This window comes from Callithrix jacchus, chromosome 12 (genome assembly GCF_049354715.1).
Source record: "Callithrix jacchus isolate 240 chromosome 12, calJac240_pri, whole genome shotgun sequence".
Classification (NCBI taxonomy): domain Eukaryota; kingdom Metazoa; phylum Chordata; class Mammalia; order Primates; family Cebidae; genus Callithrix; species Callithrix jacchus.
Window position 1 is genome coordinate 68,393,505 of NC_133513.1, and position 20,325 is coordinate 68,413,829.

Genomic DNA, 20,325 nt, shown 5'->3' on the forward strand with positions numbered 1-20,325 from the left:
TGTGGTCAGGTGTTTTGCTGACTGTGTAGTCATCCATTCATCCAACAAAAGGATAAATGCTGTTTATTCAAAGAGTACTGCGAATGCCCTGACATTTATCAGAAGTTTCTTGCTGTACCTTCTACATCAATTTGTTGTTGCAGGGAAAAAAATCTTTGTGAAGATACAGAAGACACAAAAGCAGGAAAAACTGATTCTGTGAAATTGTTGGCATGCTCCTTATCAGTGAATAACAAAAAGTTCCTGAGTGTGAAAAGACATTTAATAATATTGCTCAACATCATATAACTATCTTCAGTCATAGTTCATATAAAAATGTGTATTCCTATTCTAAACATTAAAAACTAGACTAAGGCCAGGCATGGTGGCTCAAGCCTGTAATCCCAGCACTTTGGGAGGCCAAGGCGGGTGGATCACGAGGTCAAGAGATCGAGACCATCCTGGTCAACATGGTGAAACCCCGTCTCTACTAAACATACAAAAAAAATTAGCTGGGCATGGTGGCACGTGCCTGTAATCCCAGCTACTCAGGAGGCTGAGGCAGGAGAATTGCCTGAACCCAGGAGGTGGAGGTTGCGGTGGGCCGAGATCACGCCATTGCACTCCAGCCTGGGTAACAAGAGCGAAACTCTGTCTCAATTGAAAAAAAAAAAAAAAAAGCTAGACTAAAAAGTCTAGCTATGGGGTTGACTTCTACGTTTATGAGACTAACCCTGAATAAGTTACCATCTTTTTTTACACGAATGAGGACTATAATTAGCTCAAGATTTTGCAAAAAACTATGAACTACAGTGGCAGGTTATCCATATCCTGATGCTGTCAACAGACTCAACTACATGAAAAATTACAGTTTTTACATAGGGCACTTGATAAAATAAATATTTGAAGTAAATTCATGTATATGAAGTGTACATTTTATATGTAGTCCATGTGACTGTATTCTTTATAAACACGTGTACATACCCCATATATTAAACATATTACAAGCATGTATTATTCATATCGAAGAATTTTGTCAGAATTTATAGCAGATAGCTCAACAGTAAATACCACATTATCTGAATCACATAATACTTGTCATCTTTATCCATTCTAAGCCCCTGACATTAAACCATTATATTAGTTTGTGGAACAATATGCTTTATCTGGCAAGAAACACTGGTTATTACGTTTGGGCTAAAAGGAATTTCATTTTCTTGACTTTGTGTGTCTTATTGTCATTTTACTATGGTACAGAGATATCCCAGATTACTTCTTAGGGAATGAAAAAATAATTTCTTATTCAATTGCAGAAGAAACTACACAACTTAATCTGATCATTGTGTGGGGGAAAAAATATTCCCAATGACGACATCTTCCTATGTCAATTGATTTTATTACAAATGTCATCTCTGTGGGCTACATTAATGCAGCTCTTTCTTCTTACTTCAAGATTTTAATCTCAGTTTGTTTCTCTAACGTTTCATTGGTTCAAAATACATGCTGTAAAAATCCGTGGCCATCAAATTTTCCTGTGGGCTAAAAATAACCCATTGCTGTCAGTTAGAATTAGCTGATAAAGAGTGTCAGAGCCTGTTCTGAATAAGTTTGATAACTTCCTGTTTATGCAGCACTGACCCTTGTCTAATAAAGCTTCTTTGCCCTAGAATGAGAGAGATTCTGCTGCATTCTATTCCTTAATGGCCAATACTGATTACTTTTGAAAGCCTTTAATACATTTCCCATATTAGACATGAACAGATGTCAGGTATGTTGCCAAGGGAAATTTCTTTTATGCAATCTTGGCTTGTTGTACAATAATAGCCCTTTCTCAACATGGGAAAAAATTACAGACCCAACTAATTTCCCTGACAGGGGAGAGTTACATATGTTTTCCACTTGTAGTTTTTACAAGTTTACAATTTTGCCAAACCTGGAACTAATTGGGACTGTTTCCAAAGCGGCCCAATAAACCCCCAAAAGTACAGAGATGTTTGAAAAGGCAGTCAACGATGGTTTGCCCTTGCATTGTCTCCATTTTGGTCAGAGAAGGGAAAAGTTAGATTGCAAAATTATTTCATTTAAGTTGCTTAAACACTTACTGTTTCATATCCTCCCAGTTTTTGAGCAGCTTGAAACATAGTCCAAAGGTTAACTGTTAGAGGGACAATAAGTATTTAGATAAGCATTGCATTAACATATTTCCAAGAAATGTCAATTAAAACATTTTGTTTTTTTTTTCTTCAATGAGAAAGAGAAAAAAAGAAATACTAACGTACCCCAGAGAGCTAAGTTCTTAGGAAATAATTTGCCCAAGGGGCATTCAACAACAGAATCTATAATTACCACTTAAAACATTTCTTAAGACACACTCATAAAGCTACAAAAATGGTTCTACTTTTAGGATAAAAGACAACAGAGTTTTTAGTCCTACTGTCATCAGCAGAGCAAGAGAAGCTAAATTAGGTGCCTTTGGGAAAAAACATGGGCTTTCAAAATGGGGGTTGGTTTTGTTCGACCCTTAGAAAGAAGCCATTGATTAAAGAGTAATATATAAAGCTTCTCTCAGATAAGAACTCTCCACAGTCAATAAATAACAGCCACTTTAATATATGATTACCTTCTTAATAGAATGTCTGATGGCCGCACTATATTAAAGGCTCGCTCATACGGTATTTCACCAACATGTGGTGGCTTGCAGTGAGTAGGAAACAAATATTTCACATGGAAGCCACAGTGATACAACAGATAAAAGGGAAAGTTCATTCAGAGAGGAATTGAGTCATGAATCCACTTAGTCCCCTAACTGGCCTGTGTCATGTTGCAAATATTTATTTTTTCAAACAGATTTCTCTTTGCAGAGTTTGCATATGTTTATGCTGTTAAACAACTATGCCAAACTGCTAGCAACCCTGTTCGTTTATACCAAATACCATGGAATGGGGCTGCTATGGATTTGATTCTTTCACAAGAGGGGAAAATTGAACTTCAAGTGATTCCTTGGTAAAGGAAATGAAGAATAAAATGATTTTTTTTTAAAGGCTCTTTGACACAACATGTTCGCAAAGCCTCATTGAACCTTGCACTATTTCAGAGCTATCAAGAGCCCTGCCTCAGCCTTGGTTTAATCTGAACCAATGCATAATGCAACAAAGCTGTTCATAGTACATTAATTTTACTTCTATTTCAAGCAACCAGTTTTCAGACAAACATTGTAATCATTCGTAGTTATATAAGTTTATAATGGCTGCAAGTGTTCTCTTGCAATCAGTGCCAATTGCTATTAGGTATGTAAATTGTTATATAAAACACACAGGTTTGACATTCTTCATCAAAATGACACATGGTTTCAATCTAGGAAGATACGTTTGGAGAAAACACTATTTCAAGCCAGAGGCTCATTGCTTTGTGCACCACTAAATCCAGACAGAGGCAAAATATATATTCAGTTGCAAAATCAAGGCAGGATCTGGATTTCTTCTCTTTTGATTTGGAATTCTGCTTGGCTCTGAGTTTCCTGTTCTCCTTACAAATATACAATGACACTTACATTTAAATGTACATGTCAAAGTAATTCAAAATTAGGCCCTCTGTTCCAATCTGTGTATTTCTTATTTTCTCTGAAGTTAGATTTTTGTTATCTTTTAACAAATTTAGGGCTTAGGAAATGTGTTTTCTCTTTGTGGTTGTTTTGTCCGTCTTTCAATGTCCTCGTTTTAAAAGCTGTTTTTTTTCCCAGGCAACATCTGTGCCTGATAAAGCTACGTCATATTATTATCTCACAAGAAAGGCGTCATAGACACTCAAGATTGACAAAACAGAAAATGAGAAACTTTCAACATGTCTATTTCCAGTCATAATCAGTGGATTCAAGCCTATAAATATCTCACTGCAACTGTCCCAGAAGGGAACAATGTAGCGGAAAAAGGCAGGGAAAAAATTCTTGGCTTGGAACATTTGTGGATTTAGTATAAACAGAGAGCACTATCCCCCGATTAGGATTTCAACATAATCCTGAGTCAAAATTATTTTTTCCAATTCAAAGAATCTGCGCAGCTCTGATAATTCCGAAACGAAAACAAGCATACTCACTCTGTTTAAAACCTAAATAGGGTATTCGTTCTATCGGTGTTTTCCTTTCTTTCATGTATTTATAAAGTGCCACCAAGAAAGCTTGTTCATCTGCCCTGCACTCTTCACCAATGGCAACCTTTGGTTTTTCTTCATTTGAGACTTTTTTACAGTTATTGTGGTTATTCTTCGGCTTGGTCAAGGCTGACCTAGCCTCACATTTCACCTGAAAAAGGAAAAATATGCCATATCAGACCAGGCACAGCCCTGGGATCCTTACTAAGACATAGCTAGTGACAGAGCCAGTGACACTTTTCAGCGAGTGCTAAGGGTGATCCAGTAAATTATCCCTGCTTTTAATAACTTTTCAGAGGCATCACTGAAGATGAACTGTCTGAGGCCAGGGGACTGCAAATTTCTGTAAAGGGTCACATAGTAAATATTGTAGGCTTCTGGGTCATACATACAGTCTCTGTTGCAACTAGTCAACTCTAGTAGGACAGCAAGCGTAAGCAATATGTTAACGAATGGGTATGGCTATGTTCCAATAAAACTTTATTGACAGAAATAGCCAGCCAGAGGGCCACAGTTTGCCAAACTATGCCAGCTTCTTTTAGACTTCTGACAAGTACCTTGATGTGAAATGAGAGATAGGCTTTGCATCTGGTAGAAACATTCTTCTGTCTCTTTATATTAATACATTTTATTTTCTTAAGGAGAAGCATCAGTTAATGTCCCTGAACAAACCCTGCCTCCTTACCAAATAGTACCATATTTTATACTTTGCATCAAAATCGTTTACTACTTTGTAGTAAACGATTCTTGTTGCTATTCTCTCCATCAACCTAGAAAAACAAGTCAATACCAGCAAGGCCTCTGCTGTTTGCCACCCATGGGTGATGCCAGGGTACACCCTCAGTACGAAAGAAAAGATCTCACTGTTTAATGAGGGCTTCTTGCTTTATCAGTCAGCTCTAAGAGTAAGATGTTAACTTGCCACAAAAGAAAGAGTAGAGGTCAGCTAAAAACCCAAGAAGAGTGAGCATAAAGCTCCATAATTAAAAAATAAAAGGCGGTAAAGGCTCCAGATGTTCTTCCTTCCACACGGTAGGCAGATAGGGAACTTGGCATACTGAGCGGCTAACCTAATGTTCCCTCTCCACTGCCATGTTCTACAAGAGGCCTTTGATGGTTGTTAAATATAACGCTAAGTTGCTGAGCTATTTTAATTGTAAAAGGGGGAAGTACAAAGGGTCAGACTCTGAGTTCAAATGTGCCCATGGGGAATGTGTACATTCCAATATTCTTTACATCTCCATAACTGACATCAGGAGAGAAGAGGGCAAACGCTGGGGAAATGTTATGAATAAAAATGTCCCACATATTCTACAATGCTGTCCATTTCAGGATTTCGAACCCTTTTTCTTTCCCTGCAGATCATCCTTCCTGAGCATTAAGAACACAAAAGACTATGCTTATTTAGTAAAGGAAAGTACATTCTCTGCAAGAGTTTTCTTTATTGCTTATTCTCTCAAGTGAACACATAGAGTTTAAGATCTTTCAACTGGTCCTGCAAAGATAATACTTCCTATGAAACTGATTCAATGGGGCTTCTAGATAAGATTTTAATTTTTAAGGGGCTGTGGAAACGGGGACTAAAACGATTTTTCCATGTAGATTCTGTACTCTGTAATGTTATATTAAGGCAAATATCCTGTGAAAGTTTATGTTGTCATCATTTTTCACTGCCAAATTTTAGGCTGTTGGATCTAAAGTTCTGGTGAAATCTATAATTTATGTAGCGTCTTGAAATCATACATCACTCCAGTTTCAGTCTGCATCGCCTCCCACCCCTTTCTGAGTGTTTCCTGGGCAGCCAGGCTCTCTCTCAATGTGTTTGCTTTATTTCATACTCACAACCTGAATGAGGTATTTACGATTTTCGTATTAGAAACGAGGAAACAGAGGCAGACAGGATGAGCAGCATGGACAAGATCACAAGATCATGCCCTAGTTAGTAAGTGGGGAGTCTGAAATTTAAGCTCAGGCAGCCTTCCTTTAGGGCTTGTGCTTTTTTTAAACATTATACTTTTCTGACATTCTTCATACAAATATTAAATTGGTAATCAAAACAGACTTCCCAATTAAAAAGCCTATATGAATGATTACGGGGCATTACAAAACCTACTACTTAGAAATGTGGTTTATCAAATGAAAAGTAGAAGACAAATCTAGGGGGTTTCCAATGTGTCAAGGAGCTCCATTCCTTCTATTGTATAATGAGCAAAGGGGAGGGAAATCAGTTTTCCATTGAGTTCCTACAATGAGCTAGGTATGGTTCTGTGGGCTTCACATGCTCTACCTTAATGTTCCTAAGAATTGTCAAAAGGAGATATTTAGCCACATTTTATAGTTGAGGAAACTAGAGTTCAGTGAGGTCATGTATGGCTTGGAAGAGGCAGACCTCTGGGGTTTAGAATTCAGTTCTGCCCCGCTCGAAACCCCAAGCTTGTAACATAAAAGAGTAGATCTCTCAGGTTTGTGTATAAAATGAATGGAGTCTTAAATTTGCAGTGATAATGGGCCAACTATCTATATAATTAGGTCAGAAGCACCACTGTTAAAAGGAGAATGAGGTTTGAACTCCTTGGTGTCTAGAGAGCTGCTTACCCCTCTTCCTCATCTGTGTAGAAACAGAAACAGAAGGAAGACACAGAGGGGTGCATGAACCAGGTCCAGAGTAACCCAGACTCCGTGCTTCATAGCAAAGGCTCCAAGTGAAGCCAGGCTGCCACCTGCTGAACTCCATCCTGAATCTCAGTGGGCTGCCCGAACGCTGCTCCAGGGGAGGCCGGGTACTTAGTAAGAAGTGAACAAGAGAACAGAGGCTTCTTTTCTTGTTCCAGCTTGATACATTTTTTTTCTGGTTAACATAAATGACCTCTTTAGGGTATTATTCTGTTTCTGGGTAGGACTAAATCAAGTTCCTTTCTATATGTTTTTTTTTTACCCAAAGCATTCTCAGTATTTCAATCTATTGAATCATGACAGTGCAGATGGTAGTGGCAAGGAAAGTAGTCTTCAGGTTGGCTAAGAAAGCCCGACCTTCTGATCGTGACAGTTAATTACTAGATCTGCTTTTCCTGACCTGAACACTATACACCTGTTGAGTACCCTAAGGGCTTTGGGGTTTCCAAAATGATTGAGGAGGTGCTAATGAAATAATCAACATTTAACATTTTCCATGAACCAACACCTGTTTGATATTAACCACGTCCTTCCAGGGGATTGAGTTATAACTAATCCAGCCTTCAACTGGGACAATAAGATGTGCTGAACGAGCAATATAAAAGCTAGAGTTCTCATCTTGGTTTGGTTGCTACCTTGCTAGGTGACCCTCAGTTTCTTTCTTAGTAAAGCAAGAATGATAATCCCTGGGAACAGTCCTAAAGACCACATGAGAGGAAAAATATTGAAAATAATGAAAACATTCTATTTGTGAAATATCAAAACTCTGTTTATCATCTAAATGAACACACTGCCCACCATAGTTCTGCTTTTGTGTTCCTTTTAGAATATAAACCACCTGCTATACCCTTCTGCCCTTCAGAAAAATGCTTATGGGATATAAAAAATCATTTGCCATCTATCAATGTAGGCCTTTTATTAGGGTGCTATGCCAAGAAGATTTCTCATGTATAGATCGCTCTATGAAAGGCCTGGGCCTCAGGTCACTGCTTTAAAATGATTCCAGAAAAAAAAATGGCAGGATTTGGGCTGAACACAATCATGGGATCTTCAAAGAGTTGGTAGTTTCCTCTTCACACGACTCTTGCTGCCTTTGGGGAGCCATGTAATTCTCTCTCCCTTGGAAAATATGATCTTGCAAAGCTAGTCTTCAGTTCTCATGGAGGGAGTACAACATTTTGATGGTGACAGGCAAATCACTTGACTTATTTTTCCAATCATGAACACAACAAACCCAGTGGGTCCCACTCTAAGAGCTTTGCTGTGTGGAGCTGCATGAAGTTCGTGCTTAGTTAGAAATGGTCTGTTCCAGGCACTGTTGAAAAGAAACAGTCACATGGGTCTTGGTCATAAAGTCAAACAGCTCACTGTCCCCTAAAATGCTGCTTCCAGTTCAGCAGATGATCAGATGGTCACTAGCTTATAATCTCTCTACTGTCGTGTTTCATGAGAAAAGACCACGTAAAGACACACATGCCTTTTTCATGACTGTCCTCATCTCAGATGTGGCTTGTTCATTCTGCAGGTATTTTACATCTGTCTGTTAGTGCCATCAGACAAGCTTGTCATACTTCATACCTACTGATCTTTTTGCTTAAGTGGTCTTGCTAGACCCACTGGAAGCAGCCAAGGTGTGACTATAATCCAAGATTCTGAAAAGAGCCAAGCCATTAGACCAGTCCCTAGGAGCTGACTACACCATGACATTCATCTGTTCACCACTGAACACCAGTGGTGGAAGGATGATCCATCTCTTTGTAAAGATTCTGTTGGGCAGCACCGTTGTGGGGATGGGGTAAAGGCGTCACTTAGAAAATCCAGGACTGACTTCTATCCTTCTTGTTAAGAAGTCAGTGATCAAATAAAGCCCATCTATACAGCAGGCTCTTGTTCTTCTCGGCTTTGCGAACTCAACAGTGAGTTCTGAGCTGCCTTCCGTGGAGAGAAACATTGGAGGTGCTGTTCTTTCAGATCAACTGTATGAGTTTTGTAAAATTCCCAGAGGCATACCTTGGTGGTAACGCCAAGTGGCATGGGAAAGAGGTTTATCCTGCTGGGCTCAGGTACTGAATATGCTGGAGAAAACACAGGCTGTCAACCAAGGATGGGCTGGGCACCAACAGAAGGCATGGTGCAAGCTCTGCTGAATGTTATGGTCTTAAAACTTTCTTGCCCCATTCCGCAGGATCTTGCAAACTACATAGCAGGGAATGAACTGTTCCTGCTGACATCCTTCAAGACCGTAGAAACCAAAGTCCTAGGTAGACAGTTCTAGTGCTGAGGTGTCCAACTGATAAGAAAATGTCATTCATGGTATCCATTTGGAGTTGTTCACAGAAAGTTAAATGCACAGAACAAAAATCGCCTTAGGGAGAGAGATTTGTTTTCAACCAGAAAATGGAAAATACACAGTAGAAACTGGTTCATCTCTTCTTAACCCTTTGGAATCTTAGAAGTATGAAGAAATTCTAAGCAAAAGGTCCTTAGAATTTCCTAATGAAACAATGACGCTTAACAATAAGATTTTTTAGAACATGGACCTCTAAGATTTACTTCATTACATTGGGGAGGAGGTGGAGTACATGGCAGAGAAACAGTAGACTGTTAACACAGAACTGAATTCGTGCTTTTTTTTTCTACGTCAGACTCTTCCAAAGTCACCACTAATTAAAATGCTCCCATTTTCAAAAGTTTAGTTCTTTGATCTGGAAACTGATGTCAATTGAAATCTGTTCTTCAATTAAAATCCTAAAGGGACTATTGCTGTCTTAGGCACAAAAACAACACCTAAATGCGGTAAACAGAACCATGGAAATCTGACCCAAGTCCACAAAAGTCAGAAAGATAAGTCTAAAAATATAGAGTGATACTTTACCCTTTGTGGTGCTAAATACTTCAGGCATGCACTTTCAAGATTCCAAAGAATGCTTAGGCAAAAAATGGACCTGGGTCCTGAACAATCATGTCGAATTTACTTTCATTCTGCATTAACAGACATCTTTAAAAGTATATAAATGCCTGTGAGCATATGTCTACATATAAATGTTTTGCTATGTATCTTTAATTTTACTCTTATGTAAATTAGAAGTGACTTTGAAAAATACATAATTAAAAAGATGAACTCTAGCTATTTCTAATTTCATCCTCTGTTAATCTCCAAAACACATTTAGATGAATACATTCAGAAGGAGGATGGTTCAGCTGGTCTATTTTTGACACAAGCAGAGTAAACTATGTCATTGTGTCACCCACTATGAAATCTCAGCCTCAATGACGTGGGTGCTTAATCATCTGTCCTTTACTCAAAACAGGCCAAACTGGGAGCTAGGAAGTCTTTCTGTTGACTAATCAAAATGCCTACCTCCCCCACCCCACAGCAATCAGGGGAGGGGAGGTGACAGGAACAGGCACAGCATAGAGCTTCAAAAGCTCTGAATACCAAAGTCAGATGCTGAATTGAAAACTGCCTCCAAGACACAAGAGCAGAGAGATAAAGAGAAAAGGCAAAAATAAAAAGATGCAACAAAATGAATACCGTGGAGTGAATGACCGTACCTTGGCAACGGCTTTGCCATCAGAATTATTGTTGGAATCCTTAACACCACTGAATGAATCTCTTCTTTGTGGGCATGGTTTCTTTTTGCGTGGTCTGCCTTTAAGATTTGGCGCTGAAAACAAATGGAGAACAATTGATATGCATTTTCATTTGCATGGGTTTATTAAAGACCCAGAATCTGACTACAGTGATCCTTCTAATTGTTCAGAGAAATGTACATATCTGTGGCAGGCAGCCCTCCTTATTACATGCTTCTCTCTCTGAAGGGTTGTGTATTGGTAGAGTATACATTTCTGTACATGTTTCCCAAAGCTAATCTATTGAGCTTTAACATGTCTAATTAATGTTAAGTAACAGAAGCTCTTAGCTCTAACGGATCATCAGAAAAATGTCCTTCCACATTGTTAGACAAGAAGCATTTGGGGCTGAAAAACTGAGCCAGGCTTTGAGCTCAATTTTTGGTTTTGGTTTTGTATCCTGCTTTCAGGAACCTAAGTGATATGCCTGCCCTTATGGTATCATAGTAATGAAATGTTTGAAAACACCTCTTTTAGAAAGTATTCAGAGACAAGGGCATTCTCTCGAATTACCATACAGATAAGTAGAGAGACACTATACAGAGAGGCATTCACAACAAGCTGGAAAATATTATTATACATAGTTACTAATAATTCTGCAACCAGCATGTTTCAAATCTCAACAAATCTGGTGGATACATTTAAATCAGCATGCTCTCTTTTCCTTTTCAATATATTTTTATGAAGATCTTAAGGCTTATTTAAAATAACATCCAAAGATTACACTGGGGTTAGCCTGATTCCATGGGGGTTACACTTTTGAAAAGCCGTAGACAAGATACAAATCAAAGTTCTATTTCATCCTTGGTTCTGAGCTTGGTTCCTTTTAAGATCTATACAGAACGCAGTAAAGGAAAGGCTGCTGTTTACTCAGAGCGATGCCTGTCCGGCATCAGCTTTCAAATTTAACTTCATCAGTCTCCCAAGTCAAGCAAAATGAAAAACAACCAACTAACCAACCGCCCTTGAACGACTCTAGACTAATGAATTATACCCTAAACAATTTCCTTCAGACCTCTCAAGATAGCCACACTTTTTATAACTTAAGGAGTGATTATGATAATGTCAAATCTAAACAACATGAACCTTCTCAATTGTTGTTAATCTTACTTAAGCAGTGAACCAGTGGTTTTAGAACATTTTTACATTGTACTCATTTTACAAACACAGTTAATCCTACTGATTTGATTTCCTCCTCCGGATAACAGTTTCACTGTTGGTAAAAGCTCAGTAAAGCAGAGCTGCCTTTAAAATCAGAGAGGCAAAAGTTTCAAAAGAGGCTTCAGGGCTTAGTAGGATCCCCTTCCTAAACCCGCTCTCTCCTTTCATTCCCCTAAACGCTGGTCTGAAAGTTCATCGCAGAAAGCCAGCCTGGAATTAACCAAAGGTAAACAAGCTCACAAACAAAAATCAAGCAAAGAGAAAGTAGCGATTACCCATTCCAGTCGACAAACATCTGCCTGACTGATGTCTGTGCTCATGAAAGCTACAGCATGTGACTGCTCCCCGGCCACATCCCTGGAAGAAGTCTCGACTTGGTGTGGATGTCAGCTTCCCTCCGAATGCGAGCTGCGAGGCTCAGCGCTCTGCTTACAACTCCCCTCCCCCGGCAGCTCCATTACTCATGTAAACACACAGCAGTGACTAGCACCGAGTGTGTGGGATGAGCCTGAGGACTTTGCTGGAGTTGCCAGACTGGCAGGGAGGGCTCTGCTCTGTCCGCCTCCCCGCACGGGGTTGGTGATTCCATCCTGCCTGTTTTGTGGATCCTGACCTCTTGCCCTCTTCGTCAGAGCACGAAGCCACGTTCCATGAATTTGACACGGTCCGCAGCCTGGAGCCAGGGCGGGGACTGTTTGTTTTGTTTAGAAGACTTTGTGTAGCACAGAAGTGTTTCCACAACTGACCCAAGTGCTAAGACTTTAATGACCGTGAGGGAAGGATGTACTTTCAAGTCCCTAATCAAAATAATCGCTGAGCAGAAAACTGACAGACAGAACTTAGGGTAGCAGGTCGGAGGCATTTCATTAAAACAAAACAGTATCACCTCTGTTCTGCGACTTGTTACTATGATCTTCCCTTCCTAGCATTTTGGCAAAAAGCACTTAAGCCTAAAAGGCATTTATTTCCAGAAAAGCTTTCAAATCCCAAAGGCCTTTTCGATAGAACTTGCATTGAGCATGCTGTTTTTAAATAAAGGCAGAGGTTCCAGGAACTGACAAGAAGTCATCCCCAAACTGGGTTTATTTTCTCTGTTCTTTGAGCTGTTTTCAGAAGCCAGAACAGCACATGTACTCCCCCAGCAGATTCTGAGAATTACAAATTTAGAACAGACTAGCACCTAATATTCTGGTCACACAAACTTCAACTCTAAATGGGATTTGATCAAGAGAAAAAGCCCTTTGTTCTTAATAAGGCGAGTACAGGGTATTTCAGGTATGGTTAGGCAAATCCCACGTCACTCAGGGCTCAGACTCAACTTCCTCCTCTCCGCTCCCCTCTGCACTTTTTTTCTCTCCTTCTCTTATGGGACATTTCATTGTATTCCTTGTAGTTTAGCTGTGCTTTTTGGCATATTATTATACTAGACTGGAGAATCCTTAAGGGCAAGACCCTGTGGGATGTGTCTTTTACCTGCCCAGCACAACACCCAAAGGCAGCATTACATAACATGCACTTGTTGAGTGAAAAAGTGACTAATAGAAAGAAAGGTGCCCACATATTGTTCTATCCCATCTTCATAGACTGGTTCCGCCACCTCCCATGTGGTATACTTGTCACCTATAAAACCGCATTCCCCTTTACTACTTAATGCTGATTCTCTGAAAACATAAACAGGTGACTTGAGTTTGCACTGGGAATGGAGACAGGAGACCAAGGCCTTTGGAATCTCAGCAGGGCTGTCATCTAGTCCCCACGTGCAATGTACAAACACCCTGAAGAACACAAGCATTCAAAGTCCTGGGGGGAGTGGAACACAAAGGACTGGGTAGGGGCCCCTGCAATCCAATTCCAGACCTTTTGGATTCAGAAGGCACCAGGTAAAGTTTTGGTATTGAAAGGCTGGCTCTGGGGACAGCAAAAATACTGGTCCCCAGGCCACATCTTTTTCCCTTTAGGGTCATGAAAATCTGTCATTTGCTAGGTCAATGAGTGAAAACAGGTGCATTATGGTGTGCTGGTGGACAGGAGTGGGGTGGGTCTGTGGACTTTAATTGACTCATGTAAGAAACAGCCCTACCTCCTTCTAGCCCCCCTGCAAGGACCTATACCTCTCCTTGAAAGCTCAGTGCTATGTAACTGACTGACAGAACCTAAGTCTTGAGACTCCAGAATTAGACCGGCTCTTGTTCTTTAGGTGAGACTAATCTTTACCAAGAAAAAGCTCTGCTAGAGAGAAAGCAGTACCCTTACTGATAGCACATCTGCCAGCCAGTTTTATTTAAAAAAAAAAAATTGGTGCAAAGCAATAGATATACTGTTACTTTTTCGTGTGTATATGATTCACTGGCCTGGTTTATCAGAGAGTTCAGTAAATGCTCTTTGCCTGCATGTTTCCAGCATTGTGCATGAATAATAAGAGTAGCTACGTGAATAATAATAGTAGCTAACCATTTCTGAGCACTTTCTCTTTACAAGTTACTCTTCTAAGTGTCTTGTATACAATAACTCCATTAAAACTCCCAGCGAGCCAAAGAGGAAGGCATGGTCCTTATCCCCATCTTACAGACCAGAAAACTGAGGCAGAGATGAAATAACTTGCCTCAGACCATACAAGTGGTTACTGGTAGCAGATGGATTTCAACACAGGCAACTGGACTTTATCCAGAGTCCCTGCTTTAAGCAACTTATCTCTAATAGACACACAGACACACACACACGGCCTCCGAATGAAGTATTCATAGTAACTTGGGCTGGTAGTCACCAGGGAGCACTCCCCAAATGAAAACACTCACGTTCTACATAGCACAAGGGTGCTGCATCCCACCCCAGACAGGAAACAACATCCAACTGAGTTGACAGCGAGTGGGGTCCCCATTAGTCTTAACCCAGCAGTAGGTGGCAAGACTTCCACTAAAGCCAATAAAACAGAGAGCCCTACATATTACCCCCTTCACCAGTGGGCCCCGGACTCTTCTCCCTAATCATTCAAAGATCTCTGTGGTTTTTTTTTACAAAAAAATCTTCTCCCTCTGACTGCCCATCTGTTCCTCTTTCTAACTCAGTGCCAAGAAATTAACAACTATTCACCTTTGTGAAGTCACTGCTATTTCTATAGGTGTTAATCCTCAGAGAATCAAGCTACCTCCAGAGCTCCAGGCTACTCTGACAGTGAACCCATGTTTGTTTTTTCTTTTTAAATGCCTTCAAATATTAATGAATTATAGTCTATTTTCTCAACAGGATAGCAAAACAAGTTTGTTTTTCTGAAAGAGTCTAGAAGCTCAGAGTTGCAGACATTTGTTTATATATTTATTTCACTACGGGTTCACACAAGTTACATGGCAGGGCAGTGCAGGTGTCGGAAACTTTTATGTCAACCCCAACTCTTGCAATAATAATAATAAAACAAAGGGAAATGTAACCAGTTACTGGCAAAGTAAATTGCTTTTGGCTCAAATGTTCCTGTTTTTTTCTGCTGTGTTCTTCCTGTCATGACCGTCTCTTTTTTTAATAGCATTTATGCTCTTGGAAATACCACGAAGATAGATAAACTGCTATAAAAGCTGGATTGACTCATCAGTTAACAACTCTTTCTTCCCATTTTGCTGTGAGAATTTTGTTGCCAACACAGCTACATATTCTCTTGAGAAATTCTTTGTGAGCTTCCACTCAGAGATAGGACTTGCTTGTTGGTAGGGACTGGCTTCAGGAGAATGGAAAACCAGCACAATTTCCCTAAGAGTTTGACCCCCGAGGTCAATGTCTAGAGGAAGTCGGCAGAGTGTTAACTCATTCGATTTGCAAGTTGTGTGTGTGTGTCTTTTAAACAGGAGCCAGAAAACAAAACTCTACTGATTGCAGTATTAAGGCAGACAAACGTTGTTCTATGTATAGTGTGTGTTATTGATAATATAACACCCTGCATTGCTGTAATGCTTTCCTTCTGAGGATCTCAATTCTCTGGAACATTTTCTTTACAGACAATAATCTTAAAATACCAGCTGGGTGTGGTAGCTGTCTCTACCTAAAATCCCAGCACTCTGGGAAGATGAGGCAGGTGGATCATGAGGTTAGAAGTTCAAGACCAGCCTGGACAATATAGTGAAACCCCGTCTCTACTAAAAATACAAAAATTAGCCGGGCGTGGTGGCGCACACCTGTAGTCCCAGCTACTTGGGAGGCTGAGGCAGGAGAATTGCTTGAATCCAGGAGGTGGAGGTTGTGGTAAGCCAAGATTGTGGCACTGCACTCCAGCCCAGCATGGGCAACAGAGTGAGACTCTGTCTAAAAAAAAAAAAAGAAACCCTGGCAAGTTTCAGCATGGAACATTGATCTTTCTTGGGGTGGCAGAGGGGGCTACCCTAATTTAGTTATCATATACTCTGTTCTATTTTCAGTGTTTCCCTTTTGACTATTTAGAAACTTCCTCTTCCACCACCACAAAAAATAGAATGAATGTCTTTAAAGTTATTAACATGGATGCCCAAAATTCAGAATTTACAAAGAACTAAAACAGATTTACAAGAAAAAAACAAACAAGCCTATTCAAAAGTGGGCGAAGGATATGAACAGACACTTTACAAAAGAAGACATACATGAGGCCAACGAACATATGAAAAAATGCTCATCATCACTGGTCATTAGAGAAATGCAAATCAAAACTACACTGAGATACCATCTCACGCCAGTTAGAATGGCGATCATTAAGAAATATGGAGACAACAGATGCTGGAGAGGATGTGGAGAAATAGGAACACTTTTACATTGCTGGTGGGAGTGTAAATTAGTTCAATCATTGTGGAAGACAGTGTGGCGATTCCTCAAGGACCTAGACATAGAAATTCCATTTGACCCAGCAATACCATTGCTGGGTATATATCCAAAGGATTATAAATTGTTCTACTATAAGGACACATGCACATGAATGTTCATTGCAGCACAGTTTACAATAGCAAAGACCTGGAACCAACCCAAATGCCCATTGATGATAGACTGGACAGGGAAAATGTGGCATATATACGCCATAGAATATTATGCAGTCATCAAAAACGATGAGTTCGTGTCCTTTGTAGGGACATGGATGAATCTGGAAACCATCATTCTCAGCAAACTGACACAAGAACAGAAAATCAAACACTGCGTGTTCTCACTCATAGGTGGGTGTTGAACGATGAGAACACATGGACACAGGGAGGGGAGCACTACACACTGGAGTCTGTTGGAGGGAAATAGGGGAGGGACAGTGGGGGTTAGGGAGTTGGGGAAAGATAGCATAGGGAGAAAAGCCAGATATAGGTGAAGGAGAGGAAAGCAGCAAATCACGCTGCCACGTGTGTACCTATGCAACAATCTTGCATGTTCTTCACATGTACCCCAAAACCTAAAATGCAATTAAAAAAAATTAATGTGTGAGTGAAAGACTTAGAAACCAAGAATGGCAGAAGGCTTGGTCAAAGCCACTCCTAAAATTTATGGGTGTAATAAAAGAAAGGCATTTCACAGATAATCTCTTATAGAATTTCAGTTTTCAAATATGTAGGGGTACTAAAGAAAACTAGAAGCTCTCGGACCTCATTTTGGCTTTCACTTAAAGCCAATATTTAAAAATTCATAAATGAGTTCCTGAAATTTTTATTTTAAATTCACAGTTATATTCTATATAGTGACCACTGGTATTAAACTTCTATTCAATTGTTTGAATCTTTGTACAAATTCACAAAACACTGATCACATATGAATTTAGGAAATATTCAAGTTTATTTTTATTCTGTTTTCCCAAAGTCAGTCTTCCACACCAAACAGAAATGCTTGAGAAGCAACTGTATTGTCTGAGATATAAACACACAGGGCCATTGACAAGCACAACTTGATCCTTTGGGACATTCTAACTCTGATGATAAATTTTAAACCATAGACATGGTAACACAATGCTGCAAACGTTTTATTACTTGGTAATTGTTCTGATAGTTTCCTCTTAAGAGTAATTATTTTTTTCTCAAATAAAGGCATTAAATAGATGAGCCCTGGTTGTGGCTCATGACTGTAATCCCAGCACTTTGAGAGGCCGAGGTGGGAATATTGCTTGAGGCCAAGAAATTGAGACCAGCCTGGGCAATGTAATGAGACCCCTGTTTCTAGGAAAATTAGCCAGATGTGGTGGCGTGTGCCTGTAGTCCTAGCTACTTGGGAGGCTAAGGTGAGATGATCACTTGAGTTCAGGAGTTTGAGACTGTAGTGAGCTGAGATTGCATCACTGCTCTCCAGCCTGGGTGACAGAGTGAGACCCTGTCTCTAAAAAATAAATAAATAAATAAATAAAAGCAAATGAGTCCCGAGCCTAGAGCCCGATTTAAATGCTTTTCAAATGTCATCAAGACCAGACAACCCCAAACACTAATGGATGGATACATCCTAGAGAAATTTTACACTCATCACACTGGATATTATGCAATATGAAGACCTGGACTTCGAGTTTCCGAGTGTGCTTTTATCCCTACTCTGCTTGAACCAAAAACTACAATTTAGTATTTCCGATGAACTCTGCTCTCACTCCTTGTTCTTCCTGGAAGGGTGAGCAGCTGTGGTGTTAGAAAGAACATTAAAAAAACAAAACAAAACAAAAAAAAAAGAAGCTGCATTTATATGAAGTCCAGTCACTTTCCCTCTTCGTCAAAATCATTGAGAGCCCCAAGAGTCATTAATAAGAGTAACATATTACTGCCTTTGTTACACCTGGATTGCTTGGGCAGGTTAAGTCCAAAACAGCCATGGACTTCATTGACTGCTCAACAAACCATGTAAGTAAACACTTTTGTAATCCATTCCAAAACATGCCAAGTCTTACTCACTCCTGTTTCATACTTGTGAATGCTGGAGTAATTGTTAATGCTCCTGATCAAAGTTTTAGTAATTTCTTAGGCATGTGATTTGCATAGCTATTTCCTGATCTGCCTTCTCTCTTTGCCCTGGAGGTCTTCATTTCTCAGAAACACTTAAAAACACAGATTATTTTACTTCTAGCCTTCCCCCAACCCATAAATGGAACAGGACTTCCTAGCTCATCTGTATTGCTAATTGGTTTGAAAGCATGTGACTCCATGCATCCTTGCCATTAAAACACAAGCAAGCCTCTTCTGTAGTCAGTTTTACCAGCAGTGATAGGCAGATTTCTATCTTTGTTCCCCCCTATGTCTTGAGGAAGGGGGGAAATATAAATGATCTCATGTTATTTACATATTGTTCTGAAATTATGTAGTGAATTCCGAGGTAACACAAAAATGTTCTAGAAGTCTATATAATAGGGTTGTCCACAAGCACGCTGGCAAAGAAGAAAAAGATTGTAGACGCTTTCACCACTGCTTCAGAAACAAGGGGAAAATCTAGAGTCTGAATCCAGATGTGTAGTGAGGACAGATTCTGGGTTTTCAGAGGATTGACTCTCTCAGGGGAGAATTCTGGAAAGAGGAAAAGAGATGAAAACCTATGCCAGCTGTTTCCACTCTGGTCTATTGGGCTACCCCCAGTATCTTCCAGTGGAGGGTCCCCTTCAGGGCTTGTAAGGGGGTGAAAGTGGTAACTCATAGATGTTGTGTAAAAACTCATGCATCTTTGGGATAATGGGGTTTATATATCATAGCATGGTCAAGACCATGCCTAGGTTTTCTTGAGGCTCAGGAGCCTATGGAAAGACTCCTTTGTCTTGGAATTCCACATATGCTAGACAACAGGGCAGAGTAGACATCTAAGGACTTAGCTCGGTCCCTAAGGGTATGGCGGCAGTGCTATCTAGGAGCTGCTTGCAAAGGGTCTGATTTCTCTGCCCATGGCACCCACCAGCTGCAAGGTCCTGTCAAGTCACAAATTCAGCAAAACCGAAAGAGGACTCTCAAAGACCCATCATGGCTCAAACTCCCACTTTCACACGTACTTGGCATCTCCTTTCTCCTGTCCATCTCTCCAGATGCCAGGTGTCCATGAGCCATTTCCAGGCCTCAGGTTCCTCTCTTAATCATGCATACAAGCTAGCACAATGAGAATACGTGTGTTGTTTCAATGCTATACTATGTATTTTTTTTCATATGATTTCAAAATAGCTGCTATTTTCATTTTTTGAAAACTCTGCTATAAATACAGATTTAGTCTTTCTTAGTATGGTTCTATGTAATAAAAATAGAGTATTAACAAGATAATGGTCTTTTTTTCTTAAGGCTGTTTAAGGATCCGCTCTGGAAATGTGTTTTAAGGACATTCTGATTTCCGCAATTTCTGAAGATTATACAGATAGAACCTCTTAAACTAAGAGAGTTAATTTTTTGTCTCTCTTTTTCTCTTCTTTCTTTTTGTTACAATCAATAAAGCTGCTCATTCCAGCCTATGATTGTTATGTTCTGGGCTGTTACTATTGAACATGACAGCACAGAAGTGAAAGCAACATTTCGTTTATTGAATAGCCTTATAAGAACAGTAAGTATAAGAACAGTTTTAAAACTCGTATATAAACAACATTCCTGTTCAGCCATTTCTCCAGGTTTGGAAATGAGATATTCCATTTTCACCATTGAGGATAATTGATTTGCTACAACTCTACAGAAAACATTCCCCACTTGCAAATAAGTCAAAGAGAAGGTATTTTTTGCTTGTTTGTTTTTGCTTTTGGTGTGCATGTGGATTAACATGGAGATATTTAATTTATCACATACTTGGATGAGTATGTCATGAGAGACATCTTCG

The 20,325-nt window shown here is 39.8% G+C and overlaps 1 protein-coding gene across 7 annotated transcripts in view; it reads right to left on the reverse strand.

Moving 5' to 3' along the window:
• Window positions 1–20,325, reverse strand: part of ARID5B (AT-rich interaction domain 5B) — a 199,357-nt gene that overhangs the window by 34,662 nt on the left and 144,370 nt on the right. For 5 of the 7 annotated variants that reach the window (XM_035268289.3, XM_035268287.3, XM_035268290.3 and 2 more), the window contains 3 exons: window positions 10,354–10,466; window positions 4,072–4,276; window positions 2,082–2,134 (listed from right to left, as the gene is read on the reverse strand). In XM_035268289.3, coding sequence (XP_035124180.1) covers window positions 2,082–2,134; window positions 4,072–4,276; window positions 10,354–10,466 — 371 coding nt within the window. Of the gene's footprint in view, window positions 1–2,081; window positions 2,135–4,071; window positions 4,277–10,353; window positions 10,467–11,867; window positions 11,998–20,325 lie in introns of those variants that run through there. The other 2 variants (XM_009009882.5, XM_035268288.3) reach the window with 2 other exon arrangements.